Consider the following 25,426-nt stretch of genomic DNA (forward strand, 5'->3'; position numbering starts at 1 on the left):
GTCTCGGAGGATGATTTTCGGTTTCCGGTTGAGATTTTGGGTTTTAATGGTTGGATTGATGATACTTTTGTCTTAACGGAAACGGATTCCTTCCCTGCCATGCCAACATTTACCCTTTTTTTTTTATAGCAAGGTACCCTCTTCATTTATTTATAACAGTGTCAGCTAAATTTCATGTAAAAGTATCCTAAAATATATATAAAAAATTTAGTTTAAATAAAATAAAACATTTAATTTTATTAAATCAAATTATTATAATCCTTAAAATAAAAAATAAATAAAAAACAAGAGAAAAAAAATTCATTGAAATCAAATAAAAAAATAGATGTAAAAAAATATAATTCTTCTTGTATGATTGTAGGAATTATTGAAAGGTAAAATGATAAAATAAAAGAAAACACATTAAATATTTGTTATTGCATATTAACACTTTTTGAAATAACTTATTTATAGTTTTATCTTAAAACTTAAATGAACTTTTTACCTAAATTAAAAATTTTGAAACTTTGAGAAACAAATACCTCCTTTCGCTTTAATAATAAAATAAATTGGTATGCTTGATTATGTTCTTTCTTTTGGTGAAGTGCTCTATGTTACAAATTAAAACATTTTATCTAAATTTAAAAAAAATAATTAGGCCAGTTATCTATTTTTCTCAAAAGTTAACATTTATATATATATATATATATATATATATGTTTTGCCGAGATGGTACGTTCTAAAAGTTAGTACGACAATGGCTTAAAATTTCTTAAAACTTGGTTCTTTTTTTTTTTCTGTTATAGTATACATGTTATATAAAGTCGGATAAATTTTCAAGGTCATGGAATTTTCATGCGCCTTACCACAGCCCTTGATAAAATCCCAGTGACACGTGTCATGAAAGAAATGGATCAGCGATAAGAAAACCAATAAGAGCAAGACACAGCATGGTAAAACGTAAACTTTTTCCGTAGAAGATACCAACTCCGTACTTGCCAAAAACAGTTGAGTTCCCAGCTTTTTCTTTCTCCCAGTCCTACTACCTCACAGCAACTCAGCGTTCATCTGGCCACCTTCCACTTCTCCTGCGTTTACCCCAATTTTCTCCCTCTCCAAACAAGTTTTCTAGGGTTTTATTTTTCACTGAAAATCGAACGTTTCTCTCTCTCTCTCTATCTTTTAACTCCTCTCATTTCAAACCCTCATTACTACGCTCTTGTTTTTCTTAGGATAATTATAAGGTTTTTGTAATCATTTCCTTCTTTTTGCGAGTTTCTTTTTTTGTTTATGTTTACGAAGCATTGCTTTTTTTTTTTTGGTTGTTAAGAAAGTAAAAGGAAAATAAATAAGGGTTTTGAGGGTTTAAGCTTTGTTTGGAACTCAAGAAAGCAGCTTTTCTTCACCTTTAATTTCTAGGAAAATAACAGTATTTCTTTCAATATATGTATAGTGTTTATTTTTTTTTTCTAGTTGCATACTTTAATGGGGTACAATGGAATAGTTTATGGGCTTAATATATATCACCTTTTGTGTTAAATTATTTTTTTACTATTTTAAAAGACTAGTCTTTGATTTAGCTTAGGTTTTGTTTGGTTGTTAATTTTGTTGTTTACGTCTTGATTATGGAAGCCAAAAGCAGAAAGTGCAATTAGATGCAAAAGTAACTAATATTTTTAGATTGTTAGAAAAATATATTTATTTTTTCTGAATGACACAACAGGTGATTTTACTTTATAAGAGATGAGTTTGTGTTATTTTGACTATTTTCTCATATTTAATCAAGCTAAATAACTAGCACCAATGGCGCCTTTATGTTCAAGTTGCAGCTACAATCTTATTTATTTGTATATTTAAGTGTATTTTTAATGAGTTCAATGCAGTTTTGTTCTTTTTCTTTTTCCCAGATAAGTATAATGGCATCATCTGACGAAGAAGGTGAGATTTTTCCGGATATTCATGTCTTGGAATATGAGTTCGTTGATCAAAATGGTGCACCAATTTCATTTGCTGTTTTGCCTCTCCAATGGAGTGAAAATGAGGTCATTGATGACCTTAAAACCCATGTTTTCATACACGGAGACGCTGACAATGGGCTTCAGAAGATTTACAAGCAAGTTGTTGCATGGAAATTTGAGCTATCTTATGTGCTGCCTGAAATTTTGGTGCTTTCCAAGAACAAGAGATGGATAACACTCCAAAAGCCTAGGAAGAGTTTCCAAAGGATGATTAGGACAATCCTGATCACCATTCATTGGATGCATTTCATGAAAAAGAACACAGAGGTATCAGCAAACTCTGTATGGAACCACTTGCAAAAAGTCTTCAGGTTGCTCCTCTCTAAATGGTTCTGTTGTTCTCTTTGCGCCCACAAAGTTTCAATTTTGTTTTTTTTTTCAATTTTTTGTTGGTTATTTTCACAAAAGGTGGTTTGAAGTTGTGTGCAATTTTGTTCATATTAATATTTTTTTCGGTGGCGTACAGCTTTTATGAGTTTGAACCTTCCGAGAGTGACCTCTTGTGTCACAAGCTTTTAATTGGTGAAGCTGTGAAAAGGGATAAAGACTTGGCAAAGTCTCAGGTTCGTGCTACTATGGGCATGTCTCTCTACTCATGTCACGACAATGATCTCTCATTGGGTTTATATACACAATAGAATTACCAAACGCAATTACACTCTAAACTAATCTGTATAAATTCATATATACATGTAATAAACACACACATGAATGAAAATCTCGTACTTGTCTTGTAAGTCATCAATTGGGTATATAGCTTAAGATTGAATATGCTAGTTCTTGGGCCTAAAGGTATGATTTTGACCAAAAAGAAATAAGCCGTTAATTTCAAATTGCAAAATCTCATCAATTATCAGATCAGTTTCTCTCTCGCTCTCTGCTTTTTTTTTTTCCTTTTATTGGCTACTTGTCTTGAATAGCTGTAACTTCGGAAACAAACATGATAATATTTGTCTAGGACATCATAACCTAAATATTTTTAGCCGTGTCAAGGATTAAGAGTTTCACTTTGTATGAACAGAAAGACCTCGGAAACATATTTAGTTGCTTTCAGTTCTGTGGCATCTATTTTAGCTGAGCTAAGGAATTTGTTTGTCCCGGTGAATTTGCCATTGATAGAAGTGTGGTTCAATATGCAATTCTGTTACTCCAGTAATAGTTGTCATATAAATAAGATTTAGGATTCAATTCAAGTAGGATGGATAAAGCCGGTTCTTCTTTGTAATTTCTTTTCTTGTTAGATAACTCACTTGATGAGGCTAAGTTGCAATTTTTACCTATAACCACCCTATCTTTGTTTACATTTTAAATGACAATTGCATTTTACACTTTGCCAACCAAAACTTGTTAGCTACTCTGAAACTATCTTTTTTCTTAACCAATTTAGCAAGTTACTTCTAACATGATTGTTTATTGTTATTCATATTAGTGGTCTTCCTGTATCTGCAGCCTCTGAAAGCATATATTGAGTTGCCAACATGCACAAATAATTTTAATCTGATTCACATGCTCTAATAAGTATGTATATGAACAACCTGATATATAGAAACTAATCAACAATTTATCTGGAGCAGAATGTGCTTAATTTTTTGGAGGTGCCTCGGACAAATGTAACTTTTCATCAGGTCTGCCAACGCGTCATCCTTACTTTGTGCACTGTTTATATTACAAGCCTTTTCCCCTTTATTTTGGTCTTGTATTTTTCCTTTTCCGCACTTTACCCTTTACATACTAACAACGAGAACTTGTTAGCTACTCGAAACTATCTTTTTTCATAATCAATTTGGTAAGTTAATTGTAATATGATTGTATACTGCTATTCATATTAGAGGTCTGCCTGTATCTGCCGCCTCTGAAAGCACATATAGAGTTGTCAACATGCGCAAATAATGTCAATCTGATTCACATGCTCTAATAAGTGTGTATACGAACACCCTGATATTTAGAAACTAATCAACAATTTATTTGGAAGAGAATGTGCTTAATTTTTGCAGGTGCCTCAGACCAATATAACTTTTCATCAGGTCTGCCAACATGTTATTCTTACCTTGTGCTCTATTTCTATTACATGCGTGTACCCTTTATTTTGAGCCTTGTATTTTTTCTTTTCCCCACTTTACCCAAAGACTTGGGCGTGATTTAACAGGATGTCCATACACCTAAGAAAAATAACTTTATAGTTGATGGAGATGTAGATGAGGATCATGATGATGATGATGACATAGGTGAAGAATTTGATGGTGTAGGGAAGTCCATTTTTGATCCTGTCTGTGCAATTTGTGATAATGGTGGCAATGTTCTTTGGTATGCCCTAAACTTATGGTTCTGGAAATCTTTCTGGTTAACTTTTTTGTTTTTTAATTTTTTCTGACCTCTAACTGGCTTCTTTTTAGTGGTGTATGTACACATCATTCATAGTTAGTAGCCAGTGGCTTTGTAGTTGCTTGAGAAACTAGCAGAATTTTTGGATGCACTTGGAATACCAGATGGCTTATTTAAATGTAAATCAAAACACTTTTTTTATAATATTTTGGGTTGGTAGTAGGATTTGAACCAATAGATCAACCCTTGTGATCTAAAATAGTGTTGAAAGCAAGGAGAATACTGGAAAATTCTAGAAAGAAAGGCATGATCTTACGGATGTTCATCACTAGCTTTGATAGGTGATAATTCATAGACAACCAAATATTTTGGTTTTATTATGAACATGAAAAGTATAGATTGACTTTTAAGTCATGAAGATGTAAGGTATGTCTAAATTATAGGTATATTTTCATGAAATTATAGAGTACATTTTTTTTCAGTGCAAAGAGTAATGAACATTTAATTTATTAGGCAAGTTTTTTTAATTTATTTCTTTTACAAGTTTCCTTCCATTGTAATCCCAAATTTATTCATTGAGGAAATTCCTTTCATTTGCATTTTAATGTTGATGGAACATTAAAATTTGCTTCTTACAAATTGATGGATAATGGCTTCCAAGTGAAAAATGTTATCTCTGATCCTTAGCTCGACTTTCACCTCGTTTTGAAGATCACTGAAACTGAGGTTTAAAAGCCAGAAAACAATAAGAGAGACTCATTCATGTGCTTGGAGTATGTCTATTGGTTGTTTAGGTGGCTTCCGTATTTGGTATGCCATGTTGTCAGTGCATAAGTAACACCTTGAGCAATTTTTTTCTTATTATAATGTGTCATATTTTTTTCTAGTTAATAATCTTAGAAAACGTTAGTTTTCCTAGGTTTGTCTTTTGTTGAGGTTCACATGTGAGTTTGATTGTCCAACATTGGATAGTTTTGGAATCTAAAAGAGGCATATATACACGGAAGACCCAAGAAACCAATAACTAAGGCTTTTAGATTCAAGTGGTGCCTAACATGTATGCATGGGTCCTTTTGGTATCAAGATCTGCTTCTCTTCCACTGTTGTTGCTTGCTGATGTATTGATTTTTTAATTTACTTTGGTTCTTTTTGTTTGGTTGGTTTTGATATAGTTGTGAAGGAAGGTGCCTGAGGTCATTTCACCCAACAAAAGCTGATGGGATTGATTCTTTCTGTTACTCTCTTGGCTTTGTCAATAATGCTCAAGTTGATGTATGAATATCTTTATTTTCACAAATTATGTGATTTGCGGGTTCCTTTGCTCCAATTTTTAGTTACTTGTATATTATTGCATGCTTCATATGTCTGTAGGCTATTCTGTCCTTCTTGTGTAAAAATTGTCTATATAAACAGCATCAGTGTTATGCTTGTGGTGAACTAGGCTCCTCCAACAATTCTTCTGGTCAAGAGGTAAGTTATTGAGCTATGGGAACCAAAAGATTGTTACAACATTATTTAAAAGTCTTGCTCTTGGATTACCGAGGACGTTTTGTTGTTTTCACCATTGACTACTTAGTATTTCATATACTACATTTCTGTAGTTACGTTTGATCATCGCAGGCATATGCTTAGTGGATTCTTTTGTCTAATTAAATCATTTTACCACCATCCACTCTGCAATCATTTTTTGTGTGTTAATAACTGCAGTTTTAATTTGGACCATCATCAATCAATTTTTTTGGGGTTTTCTTCAAGGTTTTTGCATGTGTATCTGCAACCTGTGGGCATTTTTATCATCCAAAATGTGTTGCCAAATTGCTGCATGCTGACAATGAAGCTGAAGCAGAAACACTTAGAAAGAAAATTGCTTCAGGGCATGCATTTACCTGTCCTATCCATAAATGCTTTGTTTGTAAGCAAAGTGAAGATTTAGAGGTTCATGATTTGCAGTTTGCTGTATGTAGGCGTTGCCCTAAGGTGTACCACAGGAAATGTTTACCCAAGTACACACTCTCTAGCCACCTTTTTTAGTTTTCTGGAACCTCTTCTATCAAGACTTGATGCCTACAAAGGAAGGTTGACATATTTGATGCTTTTGTTTGTCTTCAGGAATATTTGCTTTGAATATAACATGTGTAAAAATATTTTGCCAAGGGCATGGGATGGTCTCTTGCCATACAACAGGATTCTAATATACTGCATGTAAGCTTTTTTTTTTCTTTTAGTTTTTCCGATAACTTGTTACCCTACTTATGGATTATTTATCAATGGCCTTGTTGCTTCTAAATCTGCTGACAAGGGAGCATAAGATCATCGGAGAGCTTGGGACTCCAAGCAGAGACCACTTGGTATTTCCTGATGTTAAAGTCAAAGAAAAGAAACACAACCTGGAACTGCTATCTTATAGAGGAAAGAATTTGGCCGCAAAGAGAAGTGAAGTTTATGAAGATTTTGCAACAAGTAGGAATCTTTTGAAGAAGCCAAAGCTAGTTCCAAAGGCCTATGGTGTTATTCAAGCTGGTGTTTCTAGTAAAAGAACTGAGAAACATCGTTCCGTACAAGAATTTTCTCCTTTGAAGAAACCAAATACATGTATCACTGGTAGAAAGTTCTTGAAGCAGGATTCTAGCTCTGACTTTCATAGGTCTCTAGAAAGAGAGAAAGACAAGCTATCCTGTCCAAAAGGTAACTTGAAGGTGAAGTTGCAATTCCATGCAAGTATGTCCAAGCAGGCAAATGAAACTGGCTGTAAAATCAAGAATGCCAATCAAAATATGCCTGTGATGAAGAAAGCGGAAAGCACAAGGCCTTTTATTGATGCAGAAATAGAGAATGGGTAAAATTCTTGCTTTATAATCTGAACCATAGTCTTCCTTTTCTCATCCAAATATTCACAATGTTGACATCATATGTGGTTTTGGATTCACATTTTTTTGTGTTAACAGAATTTTGGCTCTAATGAAAGATGCTGATTCTTCATTTAATGCTGAAGAATTCACGAAAAGACAGCAGCAATTTTCCACTGAAGATGCATGTGGCTTTAGGAATGTAGTGGACAAGACCATTACATGGGGTAGGGTGGAAGCCTCAGTGAAGGTATATCTTACTAACTTCTTGTTAAGTAAGGCTGATAAAGTAGTCTGAGATAGCTAGATTCTTTTTCTTGACATTCTGTAAATTTGTCACCATTGTTATAGGCTGTTGGAACTGCCTTACAGAAGTTAGAAGCAGGGGATTCTCTTGAGGATGCAAAAACTGTTTGCGGTCCTGAGGTTCTCAAGCAGATATTCAAGTGGAAGGTTTTAAGCTATTGTTTCTGTAGTTTTAGCTATTTGTGTTTAGGGCTTGCACTTCAATTTAACTTTGATGCTGGAAACTTTGGGTTGCTTATTTTCATGTTAGGATTTTATAGGTGCTTGCTTCTTGAATTGTAAAGAACTTCAATCTCTGTTCCAAGTGGTCAGATTGAATAGTTTTTCTAGCATGGTCTCAAGACTTTGTTCCTTTATCATGTGATGCATCTTTGGTTGTCTGGCACATATATACCACTTAACATTCCAAACAAAATGGTATAGAGAAGAGCAGTCTGATGCTGAGAGCTGTGGGTTTTACTATCTGTATATGATAATTAAGTTTATTTTTAATTTAAATGAATAACTTGGTTACTCACATGCCTAATCGGTTAATTTAACATCCCTCGAATAATTTCTTGTCAGGACTTCTACAAGTCCTTTCAAATAACTTGTTTTTGTTGACAAAAATTCTAACCATTTATAGGAAGAATCCTTGTGGTTTTGAGCTGCTTATATCTTTTTGCAAGCTATGTGTTATGCGTATGCTGTGAATACATTCACTTACAAATGTCTAAACATTGTGGACAATGCTTGTATTAGATTTACCACAAAAAGACCTTTTTGCCTAGCTAAATGCTTATCTGTTACTTTTTATAGGAGAATCTTGCTGTCTATCTTGGACCTTTTCTCCATGGAATGCGGTATACATCTTTTGGTCGCCATTTCACAAAAGTGGAGAAGCTTAAAGAGGTATTAATGCTTATCTTCTGCTTATTTCTAAGCAATTGATTTAGATTTAGAGTTGATTTCCTTCTAAGAAATTCACTTACTTTTTTTCCACAACTCTGAATAAAACAACACAAAACAGTCGGACTTATAAGTAGTCTAAGCTTACTTGAAGGCTTAAATTTTACTGATGAATAAATGTAGCATTGAGTTGATGAAGTCCTTAGAGACTAATCACAAATACAATATGATAAGAGAGTAAGTGTAGTTGTTGTTTTTTGTCTCTCCCATGAATTTATAGTTATCATACTGATTTTACAAGGCCCTTTATACTTAAAGTTAAAGGTGCAATTTAATGTTTTCCGTTCCAACTGGAAAAGAGAAAAGTGGGAGAGTCCACAAACAATGATTGTAGTTCTATCAATGGCCTAGAGAATTAGTTCATTATAAATCTACTTCTGAATGTTTCACTTACATTTATTATATAAACGTATTGTGGTTCAGCGCTGCACTTGCTCCATGAATATCTAAATGTTTGGTTGATATATAGCATGGGGCTAATAACACTTGCTTATTCTGCAGGTAGTTGGTAGGCTCCATTGGTATGTGCAAGATGGTGACACTGTAAGACTATTCTTCTCCTTTTTGCTTTAGTTCACTTCAAGAAATTTCTTCATCATCGCATGTAATGTATGATGTTCTAGTGAAAAAGCATAAGATAATGGGCACATGTCCACTGTGCTTAAAAGCTTAATAGAAAATTTAACTGTGATCTTGCATCTTGTGTCTATAACAGTCAATGTGTATTGTTTTGCATGCTTCAACATGTATCTCCTGAAGCAATTCATGGAATTATCCCATTGTTATGATTGTACTTCATCTTTTCCCTTTAGTTTCAAAACTAGTTTAGAGCGGCAGGGATCTCAAAAGTTCTTGAAGAGTTTGGAATATCTCTGCTCATAGGCATTCTGTAGTTTGAGAATACTTGGGAAGAATAATTTATGCTGGATTAAGAAATGTGTAAGCATCGTGCACTGGAATCTGAAATTGGGAATGCAATGACTTTGATTAGAAATTCACTTGCGTATCTTCTGATTCACACTTGCCACTACTTGGAATTTTGCAACATATCTTAAGTCAGAAATAGAATAGTATTAGGTAAAAGAGGCCACTGATTTGAAATTAAAAAAATTTCAGATTACCTGAATTGTCATTCCTTTAGCACAAGCTTATTTGGCATATATTTGACTGTCTTATGAATTGCTTAAGAAGCCTCATCGTGTTTCACTTATTTTTGTTGTTCTGTTGTTTCCCTCCACATGTTGACTTGGCATTGATTCTTCTTTCTAATTACTAGATTTCCATTTGTATATATTATGTTTAATATCAATTAACATCATAGTCATCTTATTTACACATGAACACTACATGAACAGATAGTGGACTTCTGCTGTGGTTCCAATGATTTCAGTTGTTTATTAAGAGAGAAGCTAAAGAAAGTGGGAAAGTCATGCTCATTCAAAAATTATGATCTTTTTCAGCCTAAGGTACTGTTAGTCTTTCTTTCATCTGAGGTCCTTTCGAAAAATGAATTGATACTGCTTCTTAGTATCTGTTGTTTGTTTTTTCTAAAATTTTGAAGGCTCAGTTGCAACTTGAATTTCATAATGGACTGTTTCTATTCAACATTGTTTATCCATCTGATAAAAATATTCATGCTGCAGAAAAATATAAATTTCCTTGTCCTTTACACAGGTGAATATCATTTTATTCTCAAACTAAGTTTGAAAATCTTTCTGATGAAAGGCAAACCAGTTTCCTTTTTCTCTATCTCCAATTTGTCAATCATAAATATTGTTTTTCCAGTTTCTTTTTCTGTTTACACCAATCTTTTTACCTTTACTGGGAAAATGTGCTTCTGTAAAGAATTTAGCAGAAATTATAGCTCTTTGAAGTGTTCAATGTCAAGTAAGGTTCTTGTGTCAAGCTAAAAGGGTTGAAGTAAAAACATAATTCCTTCTATGTATAATATATTTTTCTTTAAGAATTGGTTCTCTTTGTTATACAGATTGACCTATAATTTTTATTTTATTTCAAAATATTGTATCAACAATCATTGAACACCTATTGCTTCATTTGTGTTGGTTTATAAGCAATATATCGAAACCTCACATTTCCCAAAATATTAACTGCAGATCTCTAATGTGAATGAGTTGTTACTCTATCATCTAAACCAAAGGATTTCAAGCATTTAACACCCTGTAACTTTTCTCATGTTACTGTAGTAACTGTAGTTTTACTAGTTTGTAATTTTGTGTACTCACAGTAGTTGAATACACCCTTATTTTTAGCATATATTTTCATCTACCGCATTAGTAATGAGCGCTATGCCATCAATATGGGCCATTTTGCAATGCAGTTGTTACTATTATTGTTAACTCTAAACTGAAAGGAGGGAGTTCAGATAAATGGTATGAAATAAACTACAGAACTCCTGATATGGTGTGAGTGTAAAGGATTCTGATGATGTAGGACAGGCTGTAAATTGAAAGGTAAAATTTTAACTTATGGAAGTGGTTGTATTGCAACAGTGTGAATGTTGCCTGCTTTGAGTTGCCTCCCAGTTTCTGCAAGAACGATGACCAAGAAATGTGCTGGGTTGAGCATTTCTTGTGGTCACTCATCGGCTTCTTACAATGCTGCCTGTTTCGAATATCAAACAGATTTATCTGATCATTCAGGACATATTTTCTTAAATGCCAAAATTTTTACCATAATGTTATTTAATCATCATTAATATGTGTTGTTTTACTTCCATTTATCTTAACATCTGAAATAGTTAAAAGCTTACCTGGTTATTGCTATCCTATTTTCTTCTTTTTCTCTTTTCTGTTTTCTTCTCTAGTACTGCCAGGGTATGTCATTTTAAGGGTTCACTGATCCGTCTTTTTGGCAGAATGATTTCAATTTTGAAAAGAGAGATTGGATGAGCGTTAACTTGGACGAATTACCTGATGGTTCTAAACTGGTAAGAAACTTAAAAGACTTAAACAAGTTGGCGAGATTTTCAAGTACCAAAACTGATATGCATGAGCTTCACTTCTCTCTTTCTCTGTTTGACATTCCTGTTTCGAGTAGATTATGGGGCTTAACCCTCCTTTTGGGGTCAAAGCATCTCGTGCTAACAAGTTCATTAACAAGGCTCTTAGGTTCAAACCAAAGCTTATTATTCTTATTGTTCCAAAGGAAACCAGAAGGTTAGGGCTTCTCCTATATCTTTTATTATTTCAAATGTAATCATAAGGTAATGTTGCTCTCTCTCTCTCTCTCTCCCTCTCTCCCCGTTGTTGCTTTTGTCTTTTAACAGACTTGATGAAACAGAAGCATATGATTTGATTTGGGAGGATGACAGAGTTCTATCTGGCAAGGTTAATAAAATTTATCGTTACCTTGATGCTACTTGTCACTGAAGTTGGATGTAAATGAACTTATTTCATGGCTTATTATGCATTTGCTTCTTTCCAGTCATTTTACCTGCCAGGGTCAGTTGACGTACATGACAGGCAGTTGGAGCAATGGAATGTGAAGGCGCCACCTCTTTATCTTTGGAGTCGCAATGATTGGACGGGCTGGCACAGGGCAATAGCACAAGAGCATGGGCATGCATATGCATATAAATATAATGGAAGAGAAGAGATGGTGGGGAATGAAGAAGAAGTTGGATATAATTATCTTATGGAGGAGAAACATGATTGCTATGGTGACTTCTCCAAAGACGTTAACGCGTGTGGAGGTATTTCTAGCATATTTGATGGTGTTCCTGAAGTGAAGGATGGATTTGAATCTGAAGGAAGTATCCATGGAACGCACATGGATGGCCTCTATCCTGTTTAATATTTTTGCTGTACAAACATATCAAATACTCTGTAAAGAGTAATGCATATTGTTATCTATTAACCAGTATTTTAAAACTTGGAACAAAATGGCTGTTGTTTCAGTAACTCAAAAGTGAGAACGAATCATGAAATGGTGAAAAACTGTACTGAGTTTTGCTCTTTGGTGTTTACATGGGACAATAACTACTCTTTTTAAACTCTACCCAAGATCGGATCCTCCAGTTTGAGTAATGAACTTGATAGTTTATTCTTTAATAAAACTTTTTTTTATTTCTGAAAATTATCCTTTAATAAAACATGCTATGGCCATGCTTCAAATGAACAAATTTCTTTTCATCTCCCCTATCATTACATAAATTTTTAACTTCTTTTGCGACTTGGGAATTAATTCTTTCAACTATTGTTTTCATATATCACAAAATACAAACAAGAGGTGACAAGATAAATACAAACTCGAAAACTTGTAAAATTTTGTTCAACTTAATGATTTGAACTTGAAACAATTGAATCCACAAATGAGAAAAGAACTTGAAAACAATACAATCTAAACTCGAGGTGATTCGAACCTGAAATTAAATAATCCGACCTTGTCTATTCCACATTAGTGAAACCATATACTCACATTTTAAAGTATTTTCACAGATCCTTTATGAAGTTTGATGTGTTACACAGCAAGGATTGATTTCCAAGAGATGCTGACATTCTATTGGAGAATTTCTTGTCCCTTGCTCCATCCTTGTGACAAACAAGAAAGGCAACTATAAATTTTACCCACTTCTTCCTTTTCTTCACAAGGAATAGTAGTAGGCAACGGAGCCGCTTGCAATCAATATTTAAATTTTTTAATAGAGAAGGAAAAAAGGGTCAGAAACTGTTTTTAAAGTAGCCCTGGAAACATTTTTAGGAAGCAGCCAATGGCCATTAAAATCAATGGGCCGGGAACATTCAACAGTTCCCTGATTGATTTTGCAAAGTAACTTGAGCTGCGTAGATGGTATGGATTCAAAATTTACATTTTATCACCCACAACATCCTGGAAAACAACAGAGAGACTCTCTTTGCCTGCTCCTTGACACACACAATATCTAAGGCATTCAATTCATACTCTTCTACATAAAGGGCAACAGGTCCATTGTTTGATGTACGACTTGGTCTTCTCATACCAATTGTTACTTGTCATCATCCGCTCTCAGAGAGTTTAGTCTTCTCAATCTCTGATCAAGCTCTTTCATTACTGCTGGTTCTTGCTTTTTCCTTTGCTTTGATATAGTGTTCGTTGTCATAAAACCAATCTTATCAAATGCAACCTGTAGAGATACAGTTAGGGTCACGTTTCAAAGTTTGTGGTGGAAGAATGATTCAGATTCATACACCAACTCCGTACTCTTGAACCAAACCAGACCAAGGAGGCAAGAATGGGGCTAACTAAGGGATGCAGTGGCAACAAGGAAATCAAATCTACCATGTTCAAATCTTTTGTCTCATAAGTTACAGAAATCTTCATTCCATGTGATAATTTATTTCTTTCTTAAAAGAAAAAACAAAATATTATTGATTCAAATTATGTTTATCATCCATATGCCAATTCCTAGATAAAACAAATTTAAATTAACTCCTATCCAATTTTATGTCCAGAACTAGGTCTCTTATTCTTTGATTCATTTCTCTGCAGAAAATGAGGAAATAGGCATGCTAAGTTATACAAGAGAAGAAAAAAGGAGAGACAAATGATGGCTTGTCTTACCGTCAATAACTCATCAGGATCAAAAAGATGATGAGTATGTTTCTGTAATATGTTAATAACGTCACCAACCTGATGCGTTAGAAGCAACTCCTCTTCCTTCATCTGCAAAAGCAAATTAAAGCTTCAATTACCGCTGGTGGTATTGTTTTAACAACCAGGCGAATTTAAGAACAAGCATTGAAGAAATCTTCCAACTTGACCAGGAATGTGAAGAGTCAAATGGCAATGACATTTGCACCTTAAATATAGCCAAAGCTACATGAAAAAGAACCTTTGCCCCCTCATAGAAAAGGACATCCCACACCCGCAGAGTTGTCTGGACAAATAGCCCAGCAAAGAGAAAAATAAAATAGTCAGAAAGCAACCTCATATAAAATTGACTCCATCTACAAAGAGAAAATAAAAGATGCCAGCAGGAGGGAGGTGCTAACAAAGTATTGTTCAAACCTCTGAAGGCAAGCTTTTAGAAAAGAGGCACAGGAACCACTCAGTAGCAACAAGGGAGACATCAAACTCCAATGCTTCCAAATGAGCAGCAATCCTGCAATTTTCTTTCCCCATTTTTTAATAAGATAAACCCTGGCTATAACATATAACTAAAACAGTTTAATTTATTAAAAAGAAAGAAAGAAAGATAAAGCAGTTTAATTCTCAAACGAATACCTTGGGCACTTCTTAGCAAGCAAATCTTTAAAAACCCTTTGCTCAACATGGCATCCAGATAAGTTGTTTGTGTAACAGTCATTAACTAAAACATTTTCAAGGAGGACAGCAAGCATCCAAAATGCATCTTCCTCTGTTTTCATAACAAGCAATAACAGTGCTGCAACATAATTTAAGCCCTACACCAAGAACACATTTTGTCTTTAATAAAAATAGAATTAGACAAAAAATTAAAAAATGTGATTGGTCAAAAAATCAAAGAAAGAAGTACTAGCAGTTGAAGTCAGCAATATTAGGGACAAATTTATTTCAGTGACTTGAACAAATTATCCATGAGAAGAAATGTACCTCAATTTGTACTTTCTATTTTATTGATATCATAAAAAATAAAGGGAAAGAGGAAAAAGAAGAAACCAATCACAGCATGCACTAAAAATCCACATAGTTCAGCACACATGATATATCTCATGTTAGATGTTAAGTATTCCATGTCAAATTGGATACAAAGATTAGTAACCAAATGTAATCAAAGAGACCTGTGAAGTTATCAAGTTTGATTAGGGTTCAAGCTTAAGTCACTATAAATAAAAAGAAATAGCAAGGAAATAGACAGAACCACAGAAATGGAACAGTTTTATTTTCCTCTTAAGTTAGTTATGGCAGATAGACATAAAATGCAAAAGCAGGATTTACTTATTGAGCTTAAAAAATTAAACAACTTTGGCTATGCTAAACTGTGAAACCATTCTAGCTTTGTTGCCAAAATCAAATGCAGAATTTTTATAGAATAAGGCATTCTTCACTTTGTTGAAACCATAAAATAAGTGTATCGCCTTGTAACTTGTTAACTATCATCATAGATTGAAAAATACAAACTAATACATGCATAATTGAACCCCAGCCCACTCACAGAAAGGGAAGAGAAATCCTTAAAGGGAAAAACAAACTAGTAAATGGCATCTTTTACACAACAAATAAAGAAGTGCCATGTGTACTTTTATAATATATAACATTTTATTCCCATGTTACTAAAGAGGCTGATAAAAAATTCTGCAAGACAAGCTTAAGGGTTGATGAACTCACCTGACAGTAGCCTACATCAGAATCACGAAAAGAATACCCCACAAGCACACGTCGGAGAGCAGCATGGCCCTCTGGAGTGTCCAACCATGGGTGACCAGGGAAGGTTCGTGGAAGGTCCTGCAAGTATATATGAGGAAGGTTCAAGCCAAATTGCATAAGTTAAAGGAGATGAGCACCAAAACTAGAATAGAAACTGCAACTCAACACACGGTAACTTAAATTTTAATTGCTCATCTACTTAACTCTACGCTCAAACATCAGAACTTTAGTTTATAACCAATCAACATTTGTGTCAGATCTTCACATTCATGGAATTTTCACAAGTACTTTATCAAAGACATTGTCAATTCTTCTCTTTCTGTTTCAATAGGTTCACATCGGCAGAGCACAACCTTGCTTGCACAAATCTAAGGAGAAAAGTTCACATGCTCCAGCCTGAAAGAAAAGAGCATGATAAAACTACCCTTTTGTTGAGGTTGTATTGAAATTTTGGGTCTGGGTCCCCAGAGCACTGAGAGCTTCACACCCAAGAGATTATCAAGTGCATTGGGTAAATCTTTGATCCTTGTCCAGGCATAACTCTATATCTCCATTCATAAACTACTCATTAACTTATATGTAATTGCCGCTGAAAAACAAGGAAAACTGAAATTGCTAAAATACTTCCAACACAGATCTTCAAATTCAATAAAACATTTCCGACCTTTGATATAACTTCCAATTCTGCATTATCAAAAGTATATGTTTTCAATTCCAACCTCTTGAGATTTCATTACAAAAGAAACCCTTTTGTCAACAGATGAAAACCTTTTGATGGGGTGATTTCTCAAACAGGAGTACTTTTAAGTTAGTAATAGAAAAGAATATTAGGTGAATTATATCTCTAAACCCCAACATTAACCTAAGAAATCATCCTTGCATTCGGGTCCATTGTCAGAAATATATTTTCAATTCCAAACTCATTGTTCAAAATTAACCAAACCTCTAGAAAAAGCCCAGAGGAAGATCATATTCAAAAAACCAACAGTCTAAACAAAGATTCAAATAAAAATTTCGGAAAAGAAAAAAGAACCACCAAATGTTCAATCAAGCAAATGCACAACGCCCCCAATGTAGCAACTTACATGATCAATCTGCCTTGTAGCAGCTGTAACCTTACCCTCTACCGCCTTTGTCAAATCATTATAATAGCTTTCAGGCACCGTAGACTTCTTCTTGGCGGCACCCGAAAGCGAAAACCAAACCTTAGGCCTAAGCACAGGGGGAATACCTTTCCTAATAAGCTTCTTCAATGTAATAGAATTAGCCAAAGCTGACAATTTGAGTGAAGATTTCAACACAATTCCTTCAGATATTGAAGAAACCTGTTGCTGCAGATACCAATTCGCCCCTTTGCTTGCTTCAAGTGCCCACCAAACACGCCCTTGTTGCCTTACCTTTTCTCTGACCTCATTCAACACATTAACATCATCCACATTGCCTTCTACTGTGAACCCATAAAGGTCTTGGAATTTAACTGTCAGATTTGCTCTTCTTGCATGGATGCTTGGCCTTAAGATTGGAAATTGTGCTTGCAATTCCAAGGCAAGGTCCCTTTTGCTTTGGGTACCAAACATTTTTTTTTTCTTTTTTGATAGATCAAAAGAAAGGAAGAAATGGCTTACAAGGGCTTTGTCAAAAAAAGAGAAAGCTACAAGCTTGGAACCATGAAATGGTCAATGTTTTGAAGCTTGCAAGCTTAGAAATTGGAAGAAAGGCTGAGTCTTGAATAGAAGTTTTATTTTAAGAAATTGATGAGAGGAAGAGTTACAAACAAGATGAAAGGAAAAAGCTATCACATTCACATTGGGATATGGCCATGAAAGTTCCTTCTCTCTCTGCTCTCTTTTTTTAATATTATAATGAAAAATGGAATTATTTTCCAAAACAAGGTAAAAAAAAAAAAGAAAGAAGAAGAGCAAATCCGAGATAACAGATTCTTTTGTTCTGCAAGTTAGAGAGATAAAAGCAAAACAAAATTTTCCTTAAAAAAGGAGGTGGAATTGTTTTCTTAATAATTTCAAAGAAATGGATGACTGAAAGAAAAGAAGTTACGAGGACACAAGAAGAAACCAAATCAATTGGTGGGTAAAAATCTAAGGTTGAAAAACATGTAGAAAAACAGATAACTAAATATTACGTGACCTGAGGTCTTTCCCATCACTAAAAAAAAATACCCAAACTGCTAAGGGAAGGAAATGAAAAAATAAATGGAATTTTGTTCCTTTGGTATATTTTTTAATATCTTTTTTCCAACAAAAATAAATAAATATAATTATTGGAACGTTATAAGGTTACAGAAAGAGAGAGAGAGGGAGAGAAAGAGACGTTGATCAGCGTTGACAGGGCATGATGCGGTTGGTAGGTTGTAGCATTGAAAATCAATTTAACTATTTCTTTTCATGTGGACTGCAATGCCCCTCGGTTTGCTGCCCTTTTTTTTCCCACCATTTCTTTGTTTTTCCTTCTTTAATTTGAGGGAATATTTTCTTCTCCAAGATTAAGGTCATGGGTATTCAATCTCACTTACACTTTAACTCATATATAAGAGTAGCACCAAATTTCTATAGAAATTAAGGAATTAAATATCAATATCAGTATTGGTTATGGATGGATATAAAATTGAAAAAATTTTATTATAGGTTTGATATAAAGCAGTGATAATTTAATATATATATATTTTAATTAAATTTTATTTTTATTTTTAAATTTAATATGCCTACAATTTAGAAATATAATGCACAAACACTTTAAACCAAGTAGACCATTTTCCCTCAAAGTGATTTAATTAAATTAAAATTATTATCTATACATAAGATAAATTTTATTATATTATTTTATAATTATAATTAAAAATTTATGATCAACAAAAATTATTCAAAATAATAATTTAGAAGTACAATCAAAGAAGATGTCTTTTTCCATCAAAAGTTGTACGTATCCATGATTTTATATGCCCTAATATTTGTTGTGACATTCAGTTATTTTAATTTATTTTTAAATAATAACTATATAAAAATACAAACATTTTTAAAGTATGAATAATTATAAATTTCGTGATATTAATTAAGAACTACTTCATTTTAATAGAAGTCATCTAATGCAATTTGAATTTTTGTATGTTCACAAATCAGACAAATCTTATTAATATTTATGATAAAGATATTTAAAAAGACAATCTACAAATATAATGAAAAAGCTTTACATCAATTAAAAATATTACTAACATCCATACTTTTATACAAATTAGTTTATTTGTCATGTATTTTGCACATGAATACTTGCTCAATTTTTTCTTTTTTTATTTTAAATGATAGTTATACATATGAGTACAAATGTTTTGTGATAGAAAATTTAGAGTATAATTAAATGAAATTTGTAATATTAATTTATAAATTATTCAATACTCTTAGAATTAAGAAATTATTAGTTAATGAAAATTATTCAATGTAATTAAAATTCTTATTTATAAATAAGATAAATTTGATTAATATTTATAATAAAAATATTTAAATTGATAATTTTAAAATATAATGCACAAAAATATCCATTTTTATGAACAAAAAATTTTACAAACATTCAATACTTAAATAAATACACACACAAACAGGTGTTTGTTGTAACGTACATTGCATATTTTTATATTAGTATTAATAATAATCATATATGAATACAAATATTTAAGAAGATCATTTAAAAATATAATGAGTGAAGAATTTTAAATCAAGGGAATCAATTTTCAATGAAAGTGATTCAATAAAATTAGAATTGTATTTATATACCTGATACTCTTATTAGTATTAATTTATTATCATAATTAAAATTATATAATCAATAAAAATTATTTAATATGATAATATAAAAATATAATGAAATAATATGATCATTTCCATCGTCAAAAAAAAAATTTGTAACATTTTATATTTTAGATTGTCGATTTATACGTATAAATATTGATTGATTTAATAGATAGGTAAGAATTGTTTGGTCCTTTTCAAAATGAAAAACAAAGGAGGGGCAGTGTTGGTATAGAAAAGATGTGGACGCGTCTTGATGAAGACATATATTGTAACTGGACAGTGGGCAGTGGGCTGTGGGCAGTAGAAAGGACATGAATGTAATTGACACCACAGGACACACTGTGAGGCTGTGACCCACAAAAAATGATTGCCCGAAAGTTGTGGCGAGCTGGCCAAAGCTGTGGGCCCCCAACACACACATCCGAGCGCTCGAAAATGGAAAATCTCACGTGCCACTTTGTCTAAACTTAACAGTGTCGAAACTCATGTACTAAAGACAACGTGTCCGAACGAGGGCTGCAGTTGTTTTTCCTATGCCACAAAAAGGAAAATATCCTGAAGTATAGTATGTTCAGTTTTATGTCTGCCAGACGCTAAAGTTGTAGGCAGCAGCGTTAAACGTAGGTGGGAATATTGGATAAACGTTAATTTTATAAATAATGCAAAGATTCAAGCATTCAATTGCAGGCTTTGCGGTCTTCTGTCTTCTGGACAATTGGATACCTTGTGCACGGAGCTTGGGGTTTTGGCCACCGTCATGAAATCGACGTGAAAATTGTGGGTCCCGTTTTTGACCAACTGAAAGTTTATTAACAGGAAAGTCTAATGTCGATTGCATTTCTTTTTCAAAGTGAACCAACATCTGATTTGGTATCTTGTCTTGCATTTTATTTTCGATTGCAGATTTGAAGCCAAGTCGTTATTCATTTGTTTACATGTAAAATTATTTGTAATTCAACGCAGGTATATGAGTTTAAATAATCTTCATCATTTTCCTCTCCAACTGCTAGGCCAATAGTTGGTGTCTATATATATTATTGATTGGGTAAGGGAGGAAGCGGTATATATAGGGGAATGAATCGAAAGATGGTGTAAAAATGTGAAATAGAGATAAGAGCAAGGAATTCACTTTAATGCTACTAACTGACGATCTTCAAAAGATGAGGCCCATCTTTACTCAGGTGCTAACCGAATGAGGCAACTGTCCATCGAGACAATGCCAATTCGATGGATTTATGATCATAAGATTCATAATCATCGACGCAAATGGTTGGCCAGCTCCTTTCGAATGATATGGTTGGGCTAACATGTATTGTCTCACCTTGTACACTTTCCATATGCCGCTGCCTTTCTTTTATTGAGCTTAACTAATTAAGCACCTAATGTGCCGAGAAAGAAAAACAAAAACAAACTGCTATCAACACATTGTAAACATCTATGTCGCTCATCACATCTTTTTGGTAATCTTAGCCTTTCTAACTCGTAAATGTGCTAAGCACAATAACTTTTGCCTCATCAAAGCCTTTAATTGAGACGGTTGAATAAAATATCTCACATATGACAATACTCAATTACTCAAGTTAATTTGCGTTTTTTATTTAGTTTTTTTCACATAAATATCAATTATCATATGAGTAAGTGAAATGTATGAATCATAAAATAAAATTGATTTACATCATTACATAAATGATGAAAAAGGATTCTTTTCAAGAACACCTCTTGTACATAAGATATTTTTTAAAAAATAATCTTTTTCATAATTTTAACTGTTTTTAAGCAAAAAAAATTAATTTTGGATAAAATTATCCTTAACGAAACTAACTCATATATTTAGATTCGTGTCTCAAACTGATTCATATTTTTTGATCTTTCTCCACTGGACCATTCATCTCTAGAATATTACTTGTTAGAAAGAAAAACCTTTAAGCATTTTGAAGTGACTTTTGATATACGAAAAAAAAACTTTTGAGCGTTTTGAGTATTTTTAAACATTTTGGAGTTGTTTTTTTATATATAAAGAAAAACCTTTGAGCAATCTTCATCAAGTAGGTATTTTCGTTGATTATGTTGTTAAACGGGATATAATGTATTGTTTCAAGTTGTTGATTTTGTTAAATAAAATTCAATTGTTTTGGTAGTTTTTAGGCATTACGTAACTGATATTTGGATATTACATTACTAGTTTTTAGATATTATATGATTAATTTTTAGGTATTGTGTGACTAGTTAATATGGTATTATGTGACTGGTTGATATGGTATTGCATGATTGGTTGATATGGCATTGTGTAACTTAGGCATTGCCCAAAAATCAGTCACGTAATATTTAAAAACTAGTCACACAATGCCTAAAAATTAGTCTCACAAATACTTAAAAACTAGTCACACAAACCTAGAAACTAGTATGCAATACCTAATAACTAATTGATTTGCCTACTCCCAATCAGATTTAAGTTGCCAAAGTCATACAAAGTTCTAATTTACAAATATGAATAATCAATTTCAACTCTTCAACTTTGGGGGTTCCATGCATAAACCAATAAACTTAAGAACCTAAAACACATACCTTGATGTCATCTCTACTATTTAGGATGACGAGAAAGAGTTAGATTGCGAGATAGACAATATTTGACTAGGGAGAGAAATCAAGATTTAATTTTAAAATTTTTTACTTGATGGAGGGATAGAAAAAATCAAAATTATTTTAATTTGTCTGAAATTGTTTAAAAGGAATTGCTCTCAAGTCATGTCAAAAATTAGCTAAAAATAGTTAAAATTATAATAAGGATATTTTTGAACGAGAAAATTGTGAGAAATAATCCTTTTAATAAACTCACTTCAAAAATGACCTTCATTTTAATTTTAATTATTTTTAACCAATTTTGGGCATAACTTAACAATAATACCCTTTAAACCATTTAATCCAAATTAAGTGGTCCCAATTTATTTATTCTCTCCTGCCATTCAGATAAAAATTCTAAAATTAAATCTCTATTTAGCTATCTCCCTGTCCAACTCTCTAATGCCATTAGGGTCTATATCTTCCCATCCAATTCTCCAACACTATCAAGGTCTATATCGCCATCCAACTTTCTCACTATCTCAAAGTATAGAAAGGACATCAAAGGATTTGTTATGGGTTCTTGTGTTTATTTCTTTATATTCATAAAATGCAAAAGTTGAGTAGTAAATTATATAACTTTGGAAAATTAAATCTGGTTAGGAGCAATGAAATCAATCAATTTATAGGCGATGAGTGAATATTTGTTAGGCATTGCGTCACTAGACATTAAGGTGTGTGACTGGATATTAGGCATTACACGACTGATTATTAGGAATTATAACTTGTTTATTTATTATTACATGATTGAATATTAGATAATGTGGGACTAGATAGGAGTTGTGCATTGCATGACGAGGTTTTAGGAATTACTTGACTAGTTTGTAGACATTGCGTGATTGGTTTCTAGTAATTGGGTTGCTTTATCTACCTAATGCTGAAGCTGAATATCTACTAATTCAGTCCCCTTAATAACAAATTCTATAAAATTAAAAAAAAACTAGGAATGCTTGATAACCAATTCAACCTCCTTAATTTCACTTATATCAGTACAGAAAACTATATAGATTTAGCTGACACAGAACTCTGAAATTCTCTTTAAAGCACTTAATGCATCGATTTATGAATTAACCATATTTATCAGAAAACAAACCTAAAACCATTGAATACCCTTCTAAAGGTCAGCATTTATGCCTATAAATAAAAAGAACCATAATCCCTTTTAATCAAAATCATTTGAGGGAAAATCTCAAAATTCTCATGGCTTCAAAACGTTCCAAAAGTGAAACTAGCAAGAGGGTTACTGTTGAAGAGGATGATATTCCCGACAATGGTGCAGCATATTTGGTCAAATTGATGGACCAAATTGAGAACATGGAAAAAGACATGTGTGGGCTGATGGATAAAGTGCTGCTTAGGATAGAAGTCTTGGAGATTAAAATTATGGGCAATAACAAGATTCTAGTTGAAATTTATGAAATATTAAATGAGATTAGGAAAAATGAACCATGGTTCATGTGTTGTATCATTTGTTTTTTTTTCAACTAATGAATAAAAATATTGATTTATCACATATTTTTCATATAATGAGTTACTGCCTTTAATTTCTATTATGCTGAATAACTTGTTTACTTACCCTAATTTCTTAATTTTCTATTTATATAAGAGAAGTAAAGGTATGATGACAAAAGTGGAAATATCATTTTATTTATAGGCATTAAACGAAAGGATATTATGCATTGTATGATTGGATATTAGACATTACATGTCTACTTGTTATGTATTCTATGACTAGTTTTTATATATTGCGTGATGTAGGGTCAATGCGTGACTGGTTATTTTGGCATAACGTGAGTGGATATTAGGCATTACGTGACTTATTATTAAGTATTGAGAGATTAACTTATAGGTGCTTCGTGAATTGTGCAATGCATATCTTGTTTTGAGACATTTCTTGACTACTTTTTAGGCATTGTGTGACTAATTGTTATGTATCTCGTAACTTGTTGTTATGTATTGCATGATGTTGAGCTAGTACGTGATTGGTTATTTTGGTTTATCGTAAGTAGATTAAGCATCGAGTGATTTATTATTAGGTATTACAACATTTGCAATGCGTGACTTGTGCAATACATCTCTTATTTTAAGGCATTTATTCAGTTGTTTTTTGGCATTGCATGAATGTGTATTAGACATTGTGAGACTGATTTTAAGTGTTTTTGTGACTTAGGTATTTTGTAAGTGGTTTCTATGTATTAAGGGGTAATTTTTAATAAATTGACTGATTGTGATACTTATTTTCTATTAAATTTCAACAGCATGCCAAATGTAAAACTTATGATTACATACAATGGTCATTGGGTCGATAACACTTACAAGGGTGGTAAGACATGAGTGAGGGTTATTGGGAGTGATTTGTCATTTTTTGACTTAGTGAAGCTGGTTGAAAAGGTTGTTGCGGTCAACTCACGTAATAACGAAATCAAGCTATATGCATTACTTAGTCATGCTATAAGGGTTTCGCGACCAGGCATCAAGGACGATGAAGATGTAGCAAGTATCCTGCGAAATAAGAGGGCAGTTTTTATGTTTGTGACAGTTAAGGCATGAAATGCAAATGATATTCCACGCGAACATGGTGTCCAACATAGTAATCACCCACAGCAGAATATTATTTATTCTGACATACCATACCATACTCACCTCATAAAATCTTATATGAAAAGAATAATAAAAAACATTAGGTTGTGGCACACTACTTCAAACGCCTATATAAATTCATAGAGGTGGTAACATTTCCTTTTTGGTATTCCCACCGCTAGAGGTTCAAAACCCCTCATCAAGTAATCAATGATTAGATTCCAAATGTAAGTGCCCCATGAGAACGCATTCTAGTCATCGATGTTCTCGACTAGTGACAACAACCATGGAATCATTGATCTTCTATAGTCTTGACCGAATAAAACATTGCTGGCAATCAAGACGAGGGCCATTTTTGTCATGCTTTCCTCTTGTTGAAACTGCCCTCCCTTAAACATCTTTAAAACTTGTTGTATCTTCACCTCATTCCTTGCTCCTAAATATCGCTAGTGAAATCCTCTAGGGATGACCTTGTAAGGATTGATAATAAGGGCTGATAGGGTACCAAACTTCAATCTTGTCATTAGGCAAAACTCCCTATTCGAGAATCGAGCCTTCGTTTTGCCTATGGTAAACCATAACTCACTCTCAATGGCGCCAAGTTCATTAATTTTGCATAGAATTATGTTGTCCACGAGACTAGTACTAAATAAACTCTTTTCTG

The 25,426-nt window shown here is 33.0% G+C and overlaps 2 protein-coding genes across 7 annotated transcripts; one reads left to right on the top strand and one right to left on the bottom strand.

Annotated features, from left to right (window-relative positions):
* The first annotated feature begins 2 nt into the window (after nt 1-2).
* Nucleotides 3-12,321, top strand: LOC110429415 (protein ENHANCED DOWNY MILDEW 2-like). 6 transcript variants are annotated; one of them, XM_089782500.1, is made up of 20 exons: nt 3-133; nt 1,887-2,308; nt 2,464-2,560; nt 3,572-3,622; nt 3,992-4,021; nt 4,144-4,301; nt 5,492-5,591; nt 5,691-5,789; nt 6,075-6,322; nt 6,429-6,521; nt 6,619-7,155; nt 7,265-7,415; nt 7,517-7,618; nt 8,270-8,362; nt 8,921-8,962; nt 9,775-9,885; nt 11,295-11,366; nt 11,477-11,595; nt 11,706-11,766; nt 11,864-12,321. In XM_089782500.1, exons 2-20 carry the CDS (start codon nt 1,896-1,898, stop codon nt 12,230-12,232), a joined length of 2,946 nt encoding a protein of 981 aa, XP_089638626.1. In that variant the 5' UTR covers nt 3-133; nt 1,887-1,895; the 3' UTR covers nt 12,233-12,321. The 6 variants fall into 6 exon arrangements, with proteins under 6 accessions (XP_089638626.1, XP_089638625.1, XP_089638623.1 ...); XM_089782499.1 differs by lacking the exon at nt 3-133 and adding an exon at nt 1,003-1,223; XM_089782497.1 differs by lacking the exon at nt 3-133 and having other exon boundaries at nt 1,003-2,308.
* A 733-nt stretch (nt 12,322-13,054) lies between these two features.
* On the bottom strand, nt 13,055-18,010 carry LOC110409762 (Ypt/Rab-GAP domain of gyp1p superfamily protein). The gene is made up of 7 exons (XM_021419221.2): nt 16,849-18,010; nt 15,725-15,841; nt 14,642-14,820; nt 14,426-14,519; nt 14,217-14,294; nt 13,979-14,080; nt 13,055-13,541 (listed from the first exon to the last, which is right to left on the bottom strand). Exons 1-7 carry the CDS (start codon nt 17,338-17,340, stop codon nt 13,404-13,406), a joined length of 1,200 nt encoding a protein of 399 aa, XP_021274896.1. The 5' UTR covers nt 17,341-18,010; the 3' UTR covers nt 13,055-13,403.
* Between the last annotated feature and the right edge of the window lie 7,416 nt (nt 18,011-25,426).

The sequence above is a fragment of the Theobroma umbraticum genome, unplaced genomic scaffold, assembly GCF_002168275.2.
Source record: "Theobroma umbraticum cultivar Fairchild unplaced genomic scaffold, ASM216827v3 scaffold_44.0, whole genome shotgun sequence".
Taxonomy (NCBI): domain Eukaryota; kingdom Viridiplantae; phylum Streptophyta; class Magnoliopsida; order Malvales; family Malvaceae; genus Theobroma; species Theobroma umbraticum.

Bases quoted from the DNA above. Each gene is read 5' to 3' on its own strand.
- LOC110429415 (XM_089782497.1), top strand. From the start codon at position 1,794: ATGTTCAAGTTGCAGCTACAATCTTATTTATTTGTATATTTAAGTGTA. The intron at 4,022-4,143 runs GTCTGCCAACAT...GTGATTTAACAG, and splicing joins CCAATATAACTTTTCATCAG to GATGTCCATACACCTAAGAA. The intron at 11,367-11,476 runs GTAAGAAACTTA...TGTTTCGAGTAG, and splicing joins TACCTGATGGTTCTAAACTG to ATTATGGGGCTTAACCCTCC.
- LOC110409762 (XM_021419221.2), bottom strand. From the start codon at position 17,340: ATGTTTGGTACCCAAAGCAAAAGGGACCTTGCCTTGGAATTGCAAGCA. The intron at 14,821-15,724 runs GTGAGTTCATCA...TTCTTGGTGTAG, and splicing joins CTGATGTAGGCTACTGTCAG to GGCTTAAATTATGTTGCAGC. The intron at 13,542-13,978 runs GTAAGACAAGCC...GTATCTCTACAG, and splicing joins ATCCTGATGAGTTATTGACG to GTTGCATTTGATAAGATTGG.